This window comes from Nerophis lumbriciformis, linkage group LG07 (genome assembly GCF_033978685.3).
Source record: "Nerophis lumbriciformis linkage group LG07, RoL_Nlum_v2.1, whole genome shotgun sequence".
Taxonomy (NCBI): Eukaryota; Metazoa; Chordata; class Actinopteri; order Syngnathiformes; family Syngnathidae; genus Nerophis; species Nerophis lumbriciformis.
Window position 1 is genome coordinate 48,821,574 of NC_084554.2, and position 17,038 is coordinate 48,838,611.

General features: G+C 46.6%; 1 protein-coding gene and 1 long non-coding RNA gene across 2 annotated transcripts in view; one reads left to right on the forward strand and one right to left on the reverse strand.

Moving 5' to 3' along the window:
- Positions 1-49: 49 nt before the first annotated feature.
- On the forward strand, positions 50-2,424 carry LOC133609375 (uncharacterized). The gene is made up of 3 exons (XR_009815703.2): positions 50-875; positions 1,008-1,132; positions 2,288-2,424. It is a non-coding gene; the product is annotated as an uncharacterized lncRNA (long non-coding RNA).
- Positions 2,425-2,433: 9 nt separating this feature from the next.
- kbtbd2 (kelch repeat and BTB (POZ) domain containing 2) overlaps positions 2,434-17,038 on the reverse strand; it is a 31,489-nt gene continuing 16,884 nt past the window's right edge. Inside the window, exons 3-4 of the mRNA XM_061964917.2 lie at positions 8,784-8,949; positions 2,434-8,707 (exon numbers count right to left, since the gene is read on the reverse strand). Coding sequence (XP_061820901.1) covers positions 7,157-8,707; positions 8,784-8,949 — 1,717 coding nt within the window. The 3' untranslated portion in view covers positions 2,434-7,156. The remainder of the gene's footprint in view (positions 8,708-8,783; positions 8,950-17,038) is intronic.

Consider the following 17,038-nt stretch of genomic DNA (forward strand, 5'->3'; position numbering starts at 1 on the left):
CAGGAAGGTGGCGCCGACGAGTACTTCCTGTAAGACACTGGGGGGGGTGTGAAAAATGTGTGTTCCATAGAAAAATCTCATTGTGAACAAATTCCAAGGGGGGGTGTGAGAGGTAATAGCGTGCATCTTGACAAATGCAGACCGATTATTAAAATTCGCTTCAAAACGGAGCGGGAAATGAAAATGTTTTGTTCCCTAGAAAAATCTCATTGTGAACAAGTTCCAAGGGGGGGCGTGAGAGGTAATAGCATGCAGCTTGACAAATGCAGACTGATAATTAACATTCCCTTCAAAAGGGGGCGTGAAACATTTTTGTTCCCTAGAAAAATTTCATTGTGAACAAGTTCCAAGGGGGGGGGCGTGAGAAGTAATAGCGTGCATCTTGACAAATGCAGACGATAATTAAAATTTGCTTCAAAAGGGGGGGCGTGAAAATGTTGTGTTCCCTAGAAAAATCTCATTGTGAACAAGTTCCAAGGGGGGGCGTGAGAGGTAAAATAGCATGCATCTTGACAAATGCAGACGATAATTAAAATTCGCTTCAAAAGGGGGGGCGTGAAAATGTTTTGTTCCCTAGAAAAATCTTATTGTGAACAAGTTCCAAGGGGGGGCATGAGAGGTAATAGCGTGCATCTTGACAAATGCAGACCGATGATTAAAATTTGCTTCAAAAAGGAGCGGGAAATGAAAATGTTTTGTTCCCTAGAAAAATCTCATTGTGAACAAGTTCCAAGGGGGGGCGTGAGAGGTAAAATAGCATGCATCTTGACAAATGCAGACGATAATTAAAATTCGCTTCAAAAGGGGGGGCGTGAAAATGTTTTGTTCCCTAGAAAAATCTTATTGTGAACAAGTTCCAAGGGGGGGCGTGAGAGGTAATAGCGTGCATCTTGACAAATGCAGACGATAATTAAAATTTGCTTCAAAAAGGGGGGGGGGGGGCGTGAAAATGTTTTGTTCCCTAGAAAAATCTCATTGTGAACAAGTTCCAAGGGGGGGTGTGAGAGGTAATAGAGTGCATCTTGACAAATGCAGACCGATAATTAAAATTCCCTTCAAAAGGGGGGGTGAAAAATGTTTGTTCCTTAGAAAAATTTAATTGTGAACAAGTTCCATAGGGGGGGCGTGAGAGGTAATAGTGTGCATCTTGACAAATGCAGACCGATAATTAAAATTCCCTTCAAAAGGGGTGTGTGAAAAATGTTTGTTCCTTAGAAAAATTTAATTGTGAACAAGTTCCAAAGGGGGGCGTGAGAGGTAATAGCGTGCATCTTGACAAATGCAGACGATAATTAATTCACTTCAAAAGGGGGGGCGTGAAAATGTTTTGTTACCTAGAAAAATCTTATTGTGAACAAGTTCCAAGGGGGGGCGTGAGAGGTAATAGCATGCATCTTGACAAATGCAAACCGATAATTAAAATTCGCTTCAAAAAGGAGCGGAAAATGAAAATGTTTTGTTCCCTAGAAAAATCTCATTGTGAACAAGTTCCAGGGGGGGGGGGCGTGAGAGGTAATAGCATGCATCTTGACAAATGCAGACGATAATTAATTCGCTTCAAAAGGGGGGGGCGTGAAAATGTTTTGTTACCTAGAAAAATCTTATTGTGAAGAAGTTCCAAGGGGGGACGTGAGAGTTAATAGCATGCATCTTGACAAATGCAGACGATAATTAAAATTAGCTTAAAAAGGGGGGGGGGGGGGGGCGTGAAAATGTTTTGTTCGTGAGAAAAATCTTATTGTGAACAAGTTCCAAGGGGGGGCGTGAGAGGTAATAGCGTGCATCTTGACAAATGCAGACGATAATTAATTCACTTCAAAAGGGGGGGCGTGAAAATGTTTTGTTACCTAGAAAAATCTTATTGTGAACAAGTTCCAAGGGGGGGCGTGAGAAGTAATAGCATGCATCTTGACAAATGCAAACCGATAATTAAAATTCGCTTCAAAAAGGAGCGGAAAATGAAAATGTTTTGTTCCCTAGAAAAATCTCATTGTGAACAAGTTCCAAGGGGGGGGGGGGGGGGGGGCATGAGAGGTAATAGCATGCATCTTGACAAATGCAGACGATAATTAATTCGCTTCAAAAGGGGGGGCGTGAAAATGTTTTGTTACCTAGAAAAATCTTATTGTGAACAAGTTCCAAGGGGGGACGTGAGAGTTAATAGCATGCATCTTGACAAATGCAGACGATAATTAAAATTAGCTTCAAAAGGGGGGGGGGGGCGTGAAAATGTTTTGTTCCTGAGAAAAATCTTATTGTGAACAAGTTCCAAGGGGGGGCATGAGAGGTAATAGTGTGCATCTTGACAAATGCAGACCGATAATTAACTTTCCCTTCAAAATTAGAAACGTTGCTTTAGAAAAATTTAAACTGTGAGCAAGTTCCAACATGGTGCTTCTTAAATGGGGGAGGGGGGGCACTATGAGGTATCAGGGGAAAGGGGGCGTGAGAGGCAATGGTGTAATAGCATCTTTGGTGTTAGTAATCTTGACACATACTGTAGCGAAAGGATTCTTATGGCCCCGTTCCTGGGTGGATTTCACGTGAGCTTTCGATGGGGGGGGGTGTTAACCGTTTGCAATGCGGTCTGCTGAAAATGATGGAAAGCGCCACTCTACATAGGAACTGACGCTGAGGTCAAAGTTGAAATTGCCACCAAAACACATTTTACGATACTCAACACTCCACTGTCTTCTGGCGGCTAAAGTGGATTGTGCATGCTCCAAATCTGTCACGTTTCATGCGTCAGGTAAACTGCAAAAGAATGGAGCATTTAAATCCTCTTCCTACTGTACAGATAAAAACAAAGCTTCAGGAGGGTTAGGAAAACAATTGTGTGAGAAGGCTTAGCATGATGTATTTCGACACATTGGAATATATTTGTATTCCCGCATGAACCAATGCCTTTTAAATATTTATACATAAAAGTATTTTAGGTGCATTAGTTTGCACAGATAAAGGGTTTTAAGCTGATATGAAGAATATTGACGCTGTTATTGAGAGAGCCACAGTGTTAGGACAAGCATCAGTGTGATCAAAACTGACAAAGCCAGGTTGTTTGGCTATTTTCTGCCTAGCAACACCATTTCACGTGTGGTGTAAAAGCTCTTCAATCCAAATAGAAAAGATCTATATTCATGTTATGTCCGGACACTGGAGACGGTCCTGATGTTTGCAGACTTTTATGTATTTCAACTGTCATGTTTTATCTTGTAAAAGTGTGCTTTTTTATGCTAATTGGAGCTCTGCTGGATGAGAAGCATGTTTTTTTTTTTTTTGGTTTTGTTTACTCCGTCCTGCTGCGTCTCTGCTCTTGTTTTGATGCAGGTGGGGGAAAAAAAACAAAAAAACACAAAGCGGGTTTTGGTTTCTTTTTGTATTCCTGTTGATATATTTTCATTTTGTACTGAAGAAATGATCAGACTATTTTTCCTGATGCTTGCAGATGCTATATTGATGTACTGAAAATAAAGGCTACCACGGGCTGGTATTACTTTGGAGACTTCCTTTTTTTTTTTTTTTAAATGAGGGGAAAAAAAACTAAAACTTTTTTGGTAAGTTTTTTAATAAGTTAACGTTCATTCCAAATACAGTGCCAAAGGAATATAATGCAGCCAAACATGCTAGACACGTCCGCCATGAAGCACCTGTGCTCACGGTTTAAGGTTCCCTCCCCCAGGCCGCCGCACTACTGCTAGTGGTTGCTTGGGACTGGTTTCCATGGCAACAGCCCTGGGCCAGCCCCCTCTCCCTTCGCAACCAATCAGGAATTGTTACTGGGACGGGACAAAGGGGGTTCTAGCCACAGTCACACTACAGTAATATTAAATTAAAAAAACAACTAATACAAAATAGACCTGGTTATTTTCCCAACACTAGAACACATCTTTTCAACATATGAAAAATAGATATTTGTATCATATACACACATATATATATATATATTTTTCAGCAGCTTGGAAATAAAAAATAAACCGATAGTGGAGGTGTGTGTGTGTGTTTGCGACCATGTGACTCACGGCGTGAGGCGTAGACTGCTGGTTGTGTGGAAGGCCTGAGCGGGGAGGCGTGGCCTGTGGAGGCGGCGAGGTGGCGGGCGACCAGACCTGCAGGCACTCGCGACACCTCCGCCACTTTTTACCAAAAAAAAAAAAAAAAAAAAAAAAAATCAAAAGAAAACTGCTGCCGCACTGCAAGGCCTTTTTTTGAGGGGAAAAAAGACGCACATCCGAAGTGTTGGGAGGAACTAAAAGATGGCGCTCGGCCTGGGCTGATAATATGGTCAGCATTATTTAGAGAGCACTAATGTCATCATAATAACACCAGTCATCCTTTTAAGAACTTTGAAGGGGGAACTGCACTTTTTGTGCAATGTTGCTTATCGTTCACAGTCCTTTTTTATGCATTCTAAGTCATAAAATACAGCAAGTAGGAGGTGGCTAACAATGCAGATAAATATGCACCCATAAAACGGTCTATTAAAAAAAAATCCCAGCCCAAAACCGCCAACAATACTCCATTTACATCTTGTGAGCTGAATATTAACAAGCATTAACGATATTGTTATTATAAGTGGCGCCGAGAGAGAGGACTAACGAGCTTATGCTGCTATATTGCTATACCGAAATGGTGAGCTGCTGCATCGCCGCCAAGTTGGTGAAAGTTAATTCTAGATTATAAATCATGCCTCTCACCTGGATAATGGAAGGATGTGGACATAAACCGACATAAATCCAATTTATGAGAGATGGTGAGAAAGACACAGACTCTTTTGCGTCAACTTTTTTTTTTCTTCTTTTAAACCTGCGATTATGATGAATGCTTTATCTAAACGGGAAGATATAAACATCCCAACAGTCAGTATTCCAGTGAGAGCAGACATTGTACAGTACGTGATTGTTTTTTTTTTTTTATGTTCGTAGTTTTGTATTTATTGTTTAGCACTTAGCAAAACTGCTACATGATGCTTAAAGTTTCACTAAAGCTGCATCTTCTAAAACCTGTAGCTCATCCTCCTTATATTCAGGCTCAAAAATATAAGTCTCTGTATCATCATTTGTCCCAAAGTACTCTTTGTGGTTTTCTCTTGAAGTCTGCATGATTAGTCTACCCGAGGGCAGCTGTGGCTACAAATGTAGCTTACCACCACCAGGTGTGAATGAACGATGGGTTCCCACTTCTCTGTGAGCGCTTTGAGTATCTATAAAAAAGCGCGATATAAAATCGAATCCATTATTATTATTATGTTGTTGAAGAGAAAAGCAAACGCTGTGATGTGATTGTGAAATTAATCCGCCGCCATATGCTTCAAATGAGCAAAAGACATAAATATGACATATATACTTAAAGCACGTAAATAAACCTTGATGGAGGTTTTTGGAGCACTTCATTAACAGAATAGAGCAACTCCCATCACTTCCTTTGTTAGCTGACGCTTGCTAGCATTTATTTACAAGTCAGAATGCATTAAAAAAAAACATGTCTTAGATAAGGATTGTGAATGATAGGCAAAGATTGCGGACGACTGACAAGAGGGTTTACTTTGTTCATTTAATGCACCCTCCTGTACCCTGTATCGATTACTGTTATCAAGTTCATTTATTATTGTTTGTCAAAGATTGCAGGCGACTGACAAGAGGGTTCACTCTGTTCATTTAATTCTAGAGGGACAAAGATTGCGGACGGCTGACAAGCGGGTTCACTCTGGTCATTAAAGGAGGGTTCACTCTGTTCATTTAATTCCGGAGGCACAAAGATTGCGTACGATTGACAAGCGGGTTCACTTTGTCAATTTAATTCCGGAGAAACAATGACTGACGAGCGGTTTCTCCCTGGTCATTAAAGGAGGGTTCACTCTGTTCATTTAATTCTAGAGGGACAAAGATTGCGGATGGCTGACAAGCGGGTTCACTCTGTTCATTACAGGAGGTTTCTCTCAGTTTATTTAATTCCGGAGGGACAAAGATTGCGTACGACTGACAAGTGGGTTCACTCCGTTTCATTAAAGGAAGGTTCACTCTTAATTTAATTCCGGAGGGACAAAGATTGCGGATGACTGACAAGCGGGTTCACTTTGCCAATTTAATTCCGGAGAAACAATGACTGAGTGGTTTCTTTCTGTTCATTTAATTCCGGAGGGACAACGATTGCGGATGACTGACAAGAGGGTTCACTCTGTTCATTTAATTTCAGAGGGACAACGATTGCGGATGAATGACAAGAGGGTTCACTCTTATTTAATTCTGGAGGGACGACGATTGTGGATGGCTGACAGGAGTGTTCACTCTGTTCATTTAATTCTAGAGGAACAAAGATTGCGCATGGCTGACTGGAGGGTTCACTCTGTTCATTTAATTCCGGAGGGACAAAGATTTTGTACGATTAACAAGCGGGTTCACTTTTTCAATTTAATTCCGGAGAAACAATGACTGACGAGCAGTTTCTCTCTGTTAATTTATTTCCGGAGGGACAAAGATTGCGGACAACTGACCAGCGGGTTCACTCTGTTCATTACAGGAGGGTTCTCTCAGTTTATTTAATTCCGGAGGGACAAAGATTGCGGATGACTGACAAGCGGGTTCACTTTGCCAATTTAATTCCGGAGAAACAATGACTGAGCGGTTTCTTTCTGTTCATTTAATTCCGGAGGGACAACGATTGCGGATGACTGACAAGAGGGTTCACTCTGTTCATTTAATTTCAGAGGGACAACGATTGCGGATGAATGACAAGAGGGTTCACTCTATTTAATTCTGGAAGGACGATGATTGTGGATGGCTGACAGGAGTGTTCACTCTGTTCATTTAATTCTACTTTTGAACAAAAGCGATGCACAGAGTGAACCCTCCTGTATCCGGTTTGGAAAGGAGAGACGAAGAACGCTGACAATTAATCGATTACTACTACCAAGTTAATTGTTTATGGTTGGATGAGTTGATTTATTGGCGAGCAGCCCAGGCCTAGATGGATGCTGCATTTTTAGACGTGCAGCTGAAGGGGCAGAAAAAGGGTTAAGTGCGTCGTCATGTTCATAGCGCGGACCATAACGTTCGGAAAAGGAAATGAGCAAAGATTACTGTGTGGTCGAATGTTTTGACGCGTGTTTGTGACATCGTCCGTCAGGTGGAGTCTCACCTTCCCCGCTAGGGGGCGTGTTTCAGAGCCATACGTGGGGGAGGGACACCAGCTCCCCGTCTATCTGGAACTCCTCGGCTCCGTCGGGGGAGAAGAGGTAGGTGGGCGGTTTCCAGGGAGACTCCTGCAGGCAGGAGGGGTACAGCTTGCCCACGGCGCAGCGGAAGTCCTTGCCCAGGTCCCAGAGCACGCGCTCGGACACGTGCTGCCGCAGGCACCAGCGGTCCAGCTCCACGTCGTACTGGTAGACGGCGTACTTGGCGCGCTCGTTCATGTGGGTCTCGCGCATGAAGATGCACAGCGAGTTGAGCAGCACCACCGCCCGCACGCACGGGTCCGCGTAGCGCTTGGCGGGGATGTTGGCGGCGGGGCGCCACTCGTTCTTGTTGAGGTCGTAGACCTCCACGGTGACGGAGGGGCCGTCGATGGTGCTGGTGGGCAAGCGGATGCCCGAGTTGCTGACCACGTGGAGGCCGCCGATGTAGAAGATGAGGTCTCCGAAGGCGGCGGCGGAGGCGAAGCAGCGGCTGGTCTTGCGCATGGCCATTTCCACCCAGGCGTCGCCGCGGGGGAAGTAGCAGTACATGATGTCGTGCGTCATCACGTAGATGCGGTCGTGCACCACCACCGACGTGCACCAGTTCCAAGCGAAGGGCAGCGGGCTCATCATGCTCCACTCGTCCTTCTCGCAGTCGTATCGCTCCACCGTGCGCTTGTTCAGCTCGCCGCCGACGTTGTCGCCGCCGATTGCATAGATGTAGCCGTCGCAGTAGACCAGCGAGGGCTTGAGGCGGGCGCACAGCATGGGGGTCTTGGCCACCCAGGAGTTCTGTTGGGCGTCGAACCAGAAGAAGCTGTCCACCGAGCGCAGGTCCACCAGGCCGTGGGTGGCGATGGAGTCGTTGAGGATGATCTGACCGCCGGCGATAAAGACGTCGTTGTCCGGGGTGACCAGGGCCCCCACCTTCTGCAGGTCTCCGGGGGGGTTACAGAGTTTGTAGACTTTCTCGGCCTGCGGGCTGTAGCACACCACGGTGGTGGGCGGCGACATGGAAAAGAGGCGGGCCTCGTCCTGCGGCTTCGACAAGGCCTCGATGAAGATGAGCATCTCCTCCTTGGTCATTCCCAGGCGGGGCTTGAAGAACTTGGGCATGGACTTGTAGAGGCCCTGCACCACTACGGACTTGTCGTTGGGGGGCAGGCCCTGGAACCAGGCGCGCTGCGTCACCTCGGAGAGCGCGTCGATGCGGATCTGACTGAGCACGGAGGACAGGTGCTGCGAGCGCGCCTCCATGTTGTACTCCAGCCACAGCATGGCGGCCTCGCGCACAGTCTCCTCCTTCTCCACGTTGAGGTTGTCGCTGCTCAGGACGTCGATGAGGAGCTCGTGCGAGAGCTGCAGGAAGGCGTCCTGCCGGTACACGGTGGGGAACTTGTGCTCCACCATGCGCTTGGCGCTCTGCTTCAGCTCGCTGCAGCTGAACAGGTCGCCGATGCTCAGCATCCGCACGCAGTTCTCCGGGTGGATCTTCTTCACCAGGTAGTCTCGGCACTGCAGCAAGACGTCCTCCACCTGCGAGGAGAAAAAAAAAAAAAAAAAAACGCCATCAGTTTGAAGAACGAGACCAGCGCGACGTTGACCCGCTGACCTGTAGGAAGCAGGCGGTCTCGTAGAGCAGCTCCACCGTGCTGTCGCTGATGGCCAGGTGGCCCGTGTAGGCGTACGTGATGATGATCTGCAGCGTGGCGGCGTCCACGTTCCTTAGGCGCACGTGCGTCTGCTTGCTCTCGCTCAGCCCGCTCATGAACATCGCCCTGGAGGAGGCAGGAAGTCACATGCGTCAACATCAACAATCCAATCACATAAAAACTGATGTTTTGTTGCAGTAGAAGTGTTTGTCGTGCAAAGGCCAATAAGTAAATAAATAGTTCAACAACAATTAGTGGACATGATTGACAGTAAAAATAAAATGCAGACAAACATTTGTCGTCATCAACGTGTCACTTAACGAAATTCTAATTAGACTCGGGCAATTAATGGAATTTTCATTTCCTCCCAATCATGAAAATATAACATGCGTACGAGCTTGTAACAGTGGAAGGAGTAAAGAGCAAATGAGTGCAAAAGAAAGCACGTCTACTAGAACAGTGTTTTTCAACCACTGTGCCGCGGCACACTCGTGTGCCGTGGGAGATTATCTAATTTCACCTATTTGGGTTGAAAATATTTTTGCAAACCAGTAATTATAGTCTGCAAATGATGTGTTGTTGTTGAGTGTCGGTGCTGTCTAGAGCTCGGCAGAGTAACCGTGTAATACTCTTCCATATCAGTAGGTGGCAGCAGGTAGCTAATTGCTTTGTAGATGTCGAAAACAGCGGAAGGCAGTGTGCAGGTAAAACTGTGTGTAATGCTTAAACCAAAGATAAACAAAAGGTGAGTGCCCCTAAGAAAAGGCATTTAAGCTTAGGGAAGGCTATGCAGAACGAAACTAAAACTGAACTGGCTACAAAATAAACAAAAACACAATGCTGGACGACAGCAAAGACTTACTGTGGAGCAATGACGGCGTCCACAATGTACATCCGAACTAGGGGTGGGCGATATGGCCTTTTTTTAATATCTCGATATTATTAGGTCATATTGCGATACACGATATATATCGCGATATTTTGCCTTAGCCTTGAATGAACACTTGATGCATATAATCACAGCAGTATGATGATTCTATGTGTCTACATTAAAACATTCTTCTTCATACTGCATTAATATATGCTACTTTTAAACTTCCATGCAGAGAAGGAAACCACAACTAAGTCAATTTAGCAAAAGTGTATTTATTAAACAGTTGTTAAGCAGTGGCACAAACATTCATGTCATTTCAAAACAGAAAGTGCAAGATTGTCAGAGACATTTTTAAAACAAGCTATTAGTGCACTTTTGTGCATGATGTCACACAAGATATTTCAATAAGTGTCAAATAAAAATGAGCTGCATAATAGGAAATCAAATAGTGAATGTCCTTCACTATGTGGTAGGTTCCTGCGGACGTTATCTCCTTCAGTTGTTGACTATTTTTTCATACGGTGTTGATGTGGAAATGGTTGCTTTGGCATTTTGTTGGGTGGCACCGGCCGGAGATGTTGACATGCAGAGTTTCAAGCACTCTTCATTCCCTAGCAGGTGACTTTTCAAATGATGCTACATATTAGCAGTAATGTTACTTTTTCTCTGCAACATCGCGTGGACATCGGGGGCGGTACCTCTGGATTGGCAGACCGGGGTGGTGGTTCCTCTCTTTAAGAAGGGGAACCGGAGGGTGTGTTCCAACTATCGTGGGATCACACTCCTCAGCCTTCCCGGTAAGGTCTATTCAGGTGTACTGGAGAGGAGGCTACGCCGGATAGTCGAACCTCGGATTCAGGAGGAACAGTGTGGTTTTCGTCCTGGTCGTGGAACTGTGGACCAGCTCTATACTCTCGGCAGGGTCCTTGAGGGTGCATGGGAGTTTGCCCAACCAGTCTACATGTGCTTTGTGGACTTGGAGAAGGCATTCGACCGTGTACCCCGGGAAGTCCTGTGGGGAGTGCTCAGAGAGTATGGGGTAACGGACTGTCTTATTGTGGCGATTCGCTCCCTGTATAATCGGTGTCAGAGCTTGGTCCGCATTGCCGGCAGTAAGTCGGACACGTTTCCAGTGAGGGTTGGACTCCGCCAAGGCTGCCCTTTGTCACCGATTCTGTTCATAACCTTTATGGACAGAATTTCTAGGCGCAGTCAGGGCGTTGAGGGTATCTGGTTTGGTGGCTGCAGGATTAGGTCTCTGCTTTTTGCAGATGATGTGGTCCTGATGGCTTCATCTGGCCAAGATCTTCAGCTCTCACTGGATCGGTTCGCAGCCGAGTGTGAAGCGACTGGGATGGGAATCAGCACCTCCAAATCCGAGTCCATGGTTCTTGCCCGGAAAAGGGTGGAGTGCCATCTCCGGGTTGGGGAGGAGATCTTGCCCCAAGTGGAGGAGTTCAAGTACCTCGGAGTCTTGTTCACGAGTGAGGGAAGAGTGGATCGTGAGATCGACAGGCGGATCGGTGCGGCATCTTCAGTAATGCGGACGCTGTATCGATCCGTTGTGGTGAAGAAGGAGCTGAGCCAGAAGGCAAAGCTCTCGATTTACCGGTCGATCTACGTTCCCATCCTCACCTATGGTCATGAGCTTTGGGTCATGACCGAAAGGACAAGATCACGGGTACAAGCGGCCGAAATGAGTTTCCTCCGTCGGGTGGCGGGGCTCTCCCTTAGAGATAGGGTGAGAAGCTCTGTCATCCGGGGGGAGCTCAAAGTAAAGCCGCTGCTCCTCCATATCGAGAGGAGCCAGATGAGGTGGTTCGGGCATCTGGTCAGGATGCCACCCGAACGCCTCCCTCGGGAGGTGTTTCGGGCACGTCCGACCGGTAGGAGGCCACGGGGAAGACCCAGGACACGTTGGGAAGACTATGTCTCCCGGCTGGCCTGGGAACGCCTCGGGATCCCCCGGGAGGAGCTGTACGAAGTGGCTGGGGAGAGGGAAGTCTGGGCTTCCCTGCTTAGGCTGCTGCCCCCGCGACCCGACCTCGGATAAGCGGAAGAAGATGGATGGATGGATGGATGGTTACTTTTTATAGCAACGCTTTCGCCCCACACTTGACAAATTACGGTTGTCTGTTCGACATATTCCCGCTTGAAGCCAAACCACCGCCAGACAATGGACCTCCTGCTGATTTTTGGGGGAATTAATTATTCCTTCATTTGTTATCAGATTCGCACCTTCTTTCTCTCGTATTACCGCTAGCATCACAGCTAACGTTACCCATGCTGCTACGTGACAGCATGTGACGTGTGTATGAAGGTGCGCTTGTCTGTCTGTGAGAAGGAGACACAGGAAAGAGCGAGGAGAGCATGTAGTGTAATGCCCCGCAGCTAAAAGCAACTGCGTGAGAACGTATACTCGAATATCACCATATACCGTATTTTCCGCACTATAAGGCGCACCTAAAAACCACAAATTTTCTCAAAAGCTAACAGTGCGCCTTATAACCCGGTGCGCTTTATTACGATTAATTTTCATAAAGTTTCGATCTCGCAACTTCGGTAAACAGCCGCCATCTTTTTTCCCGGTAGAACAGGAAGCGCTTCTTCTTCTACGCAAGCAACCGCCAAGGAAAGCACCCGCCCCCATAGAACAGGAAGCGCTTCACCCGCCCCCATAGAACAGGAAGCGCTTCACCCGCCCCCGGAAGAAGAAGAAAAAACGCGCGGATATCACCGTACGTTTCATTTCCTGTTTACATCTGTAAAGACCACAAAATGGCTCCTACTAAGCGATCCGGTTCATAAAAAGACGCAATCTCTCCATCCGCACACGGATTACTACCGTATTTCACAGCAACTGAACCGCACTGTGGAACGGGAGCACGTACGGTGAATATTCGCACCACAGGGAATGAAGTCATCCTTCACTGTGGTTCTAGCTTGCCATGCTAACTTCCACTCATGGTGATATTCAAAAGGAAGACCTTGCCAAAAGAGACCTTTCCAGCCGGCGTCATCATAAAAGCTAACTCGAAGGGATGGATGGATGAAGAAAAGATGAGCGAGTGGTTAAGGGAAGTTTACGCGAAGAGGCCGGGTGGCTTTTTTCACACAGCTCCGAAGGCGAACACACCTTCACTAAGACGGGCAGACAGCCTCGGACGACATACGCCAACATTTGCCAGTGGATCGTAAATGCTTGGGCAGATATTTCGGTCACAACTGTGGTCCGAGCTTTCCGGAAGGCAGGATTCACAGAACAACAGCGACACTGACTCCCGATGACTTCTACGAGACGGAACCGGCCATTTTGGATACCACGCTTGCGCAACTTTTCAATTCGGACACCGAAGACGAAGAATTCGAAGGATTTACGAATGAAGAATAACTTCAGAAGGTGAGCGCTATGTTTATTTTGTGTGTTGTGACATTAACGTTCGAGCAACATTATGTTACTATTGCTCTACACCATTTTGAATTTTACTATGTTTGTGATTGCACATTTGCGTACATTTTGGGACAGAGTTGTTAGAACGCTGGTTTTCAATATATTATTAAAGTTTGACTGAACTATCTGACTGTTTTTTTGACATTCACTTTAGCGCAGCGTAGGCGCGGCTTATAGTCCGGGGCGGCTTATTGGTGGACAAAATTATGAAATATGTAATTCATAGAAGGTGCGGCTAATAATCCGGTGCGCCTTATAGTGCGGAAAATACGGTAGTCATTTTCTATATCGCACAGAGACAAACCCGCGATATATCGCGTATATCGATATATCGCCCAGTCCTAATACGAACATGACATGACAATCAACAATGTCCCCACAAAGAAGGATAGCAACAACTGAAATAGTCTTCATTGCTAAAACAAAGTAGATGTGGGAAATATCGCTCAAAAGGAAGACATGAAACTGCTACAGGAAAATACCAAAAAAAGAGAAAAAGCCACCAAAATAGGAGCGCAAGACAAGAACTAAAACACTACACACAGGAAAACAGCAAAAAACTCCAAATAAGTCAGGGGTGATGTGACAGGTGGTGACATACACCTACTTTGAGAGAAGAGCTATAGTGATGCATGCTTGGTTATGGTTTAAAGCAGTGGTCCCCAACCACCGATCCGCGGACCGATTGGTACCAGGCTGCACAAGAATTTTTTTAATTTTTTTTTTATTAAATCAACATAAAAACACAATATATACACTATATATCAATGTATATCAATACAGTCTGCAGGGATACAGTCCGTAAGCACACATGATTGTATTTCTTTATAAAAAAGAAATACCCCATTCGATCTGCGGACCGGTACCGTTCCGCGGACCGATTGGTACCGGGCCGCACAAGAAAAAGAAAAAAAATATATATTTTTTTTAAATTAAATTAACATAAAAACACAATATATACACTATATATCAATGTATATCAATACAGTCTGCAGGGATACAGTCCGTAAGCACACATGATTGTATTTCTTTATAAAAAAGAAATACCCCCCCCCCCCCGGTCCGCGGGACAAAAAGGTTGGGAACCACTGGTTTAAAGTCATATCCAACAATTGCGACGACTTTTTACTGTCAACTGAGTTTCGTTTTTTAATGATTTCTGCTGGTGGTGTGCCTCCGCATTTTTTCAACGCAAAAAATGTGCCTTGGCTCAAAAAAAGGTTGAAAAACACTGCTCTAGAAGTTTGGGATCTTACCATGGTTGCTACTTTTTGACACATTGCTAGTGTGCCTAATCAATAATCACTCAAATCAACAAACAAATAAGGCTTATGATTTCCACAGCGGACAGAGTCACATAATTGTCCAATAAAACAGAATCCGCTATCAAACGCAGAATATCCTGAAAATTGACATAAATGTGAGTGAAATATTGTCATTGTGAGAAGGAAAATAAGTTCTTCGGGGCCACTCATTCATCCTCTAAACCAGGGGTGTCAAACTCATTTTAGCTCAGGGGCCGCGTGGAGGAAAAATCTGTGCACACGCGGGCCAAGCTATTAAAATCATGGCATTGAAACTAAAAAATAATGACCACTTCAGATTGTTTTCTTTGTGGGTCCTCCAAGGTTTCTCATTGTCATCCCACTGGGTTGAGTGTTTCCTTGCCCTGATGTGGGATCTGAAACGAGGATGTCGTTGTGGCTTGTGCAGCCCTTTGAGACACTTATGATTTAGGGCAGGGGTCGGCAACCCGCAGCTCCGGAGCCGCATACGGCTCTTTGATCACTGGCTCAGCTGCATACTTGCCGACCCTCCCAATTTTCCCGGGAGATTTCCGGATTTCAGTGCCTCTCGCAGAAAACTCCCGGGATTAAATTTTCTTAGATTTTCACCCTAACAATAATAATAAGGGCATGCCATGATGGTACAGCATTTAGCGCCCTCTACAATCTGTACAAACAGCGTGCCAGTCCAGCCTTTTGTTGTATGCATTTTCTACTTACACACGTAAGTGACAGCAAGGCATACTTGGTCAACAGCCACACAGGTTACACTGACGGTGGCCATATAAAATAACTTTAACATTCTTACTAATAATGCGCCACACTTTGAACCAAAACCAAACAAGAATGACAAACACATTTCGGAAGAACATCTGCACCTTAACACAACATAAACACAACAGAACAAATACCCAGAATCCCAAGCAGCCCTGACTCTTCCGGGCTACATTATACACCCCTGCTACCACCAAACCCCGCCCCCACCCCAACCCTGCTCCCCCACACATCACCCCCTCTCAGTGCGTCGGTTGATGTGGGCGGGGTTTGGTAGCAGGGGTGTATAATGTAGTCCGGAAGAGTCAGGGCTGCATGGGATTCTGGGTATTTGTTCTGTTGTGTTTATGTTGTGTTACGGTGCAGATGTTCTCCCGAAATGTGTTTGTCATTCTTGTTTGGTGTGGGTTCACAGTGTGGCGCATTATTAGTAAGAGTGTTAAAGTTTTTTATACCGCCACCGTCAGTGTAACCTGTGTGGTTGTTGACCAAGTATGCCTTGCTGCCACTTACGTGAGCAAGCAGGAGTCCCATACCACACGCTGGATGTAGTGGGCGCTAAATACTGTACCATCACGGTACGTTCGAGAGAATAGTTGCCTGAATGTCGTAGTATGCTGGAAAAATTGGGAGGTTGACAAGTATGACGCTGTCAAGCGCCATTCATACCAAACTCGAAACCCTTGGTTTATAAATAGCACAAAGCAAAAAAAACAACTTTGTATGCAGTGTTATTTCATTTTAAATTTCAAAAGAATTTTGTGGCTCCCATTGATTTCTTTGATTTGTGAAACTGGTCAAAATGGCTCTTTGACTGGTAAAGGTTGCCGACCCCTGATTTAGGGCTATTAGAGATGCGCGGATAGGCAATTATTTCATCCGCAACCGCATCACAAAAGTCGTCAACCATCCGCCATCCACCCGTTCTAACATTTAATCAGAACTGCACCCGCCCGCACCTGCCCGTTGTTATATATCTAATATAGACGATGCAAGGCATTAGTGAGGTTATAAAGCTTTTGCCTGTTAAAGAAAGGAGACACCAGTGCGCAATCATCTGGGAGCCGCGCTGAGCGCACCTCCAAGTGCGTGGAGGTGCGATGTCCCTCGCACCCGCGGCGGCTCCACCCGGGCTCGCGCCCGAGGCTTCAGCGCGCACCGTGGCGGCCATTCTACTCGTCGCGGCCTAGCCCTCGCGGCTCTCGCTGCCGGCGACGGCCGGGTATGGGCCCGACGCTCCAGCGCCATCCATTTTCAGGGCTAGTTGATTCGGCAGGTGGGTTGTTACACACTCCTTAGCGGGTTCCGACTTCCATGGCCACCGTCCTGCTGTCTATATCAACCAACACCTTTTCTGGGGTCTGATGAGCGTCGGCATCGGGCGCCTTAACCCGGCGTTCGGTTCATCCCGCAGCGCCAGTTCTGCTTACTAAAAGTGGCCCACTCGCTCACCAGGGTGAGCCCCACCCCTTTCGTGAGCGCACTGCGCGCGGAGTGACCCCTGTTACGCCGGGGGCGGCGGGCAGGTAAGCTGCGCGGGCGGAGCGCGCGGAGTGACCCCTGTTACGAGCCCCCGGCCACGGGGGTGGCGGGCAAGTAAGCTGCTTACCTGCTGCGCGTGACGCCGGCCGCGGCGAAGGCGGACGAGGCGGGGTGTCGGTGCGGTGGGCGCGGTGGTGACCCTGGACGTGCGTCGGGCCCTTCTCGCGGATCACCTCAGCTACGGCTCCCGGTGGGGCCCTCTCGGGGGAAGGGGCCTCGGTCCCGGACCCCGGCGAGGCGTCCCTTCTCCGCTCCGTAAAAGTGTCCATCTCTTTTTTTTCTTCTTCT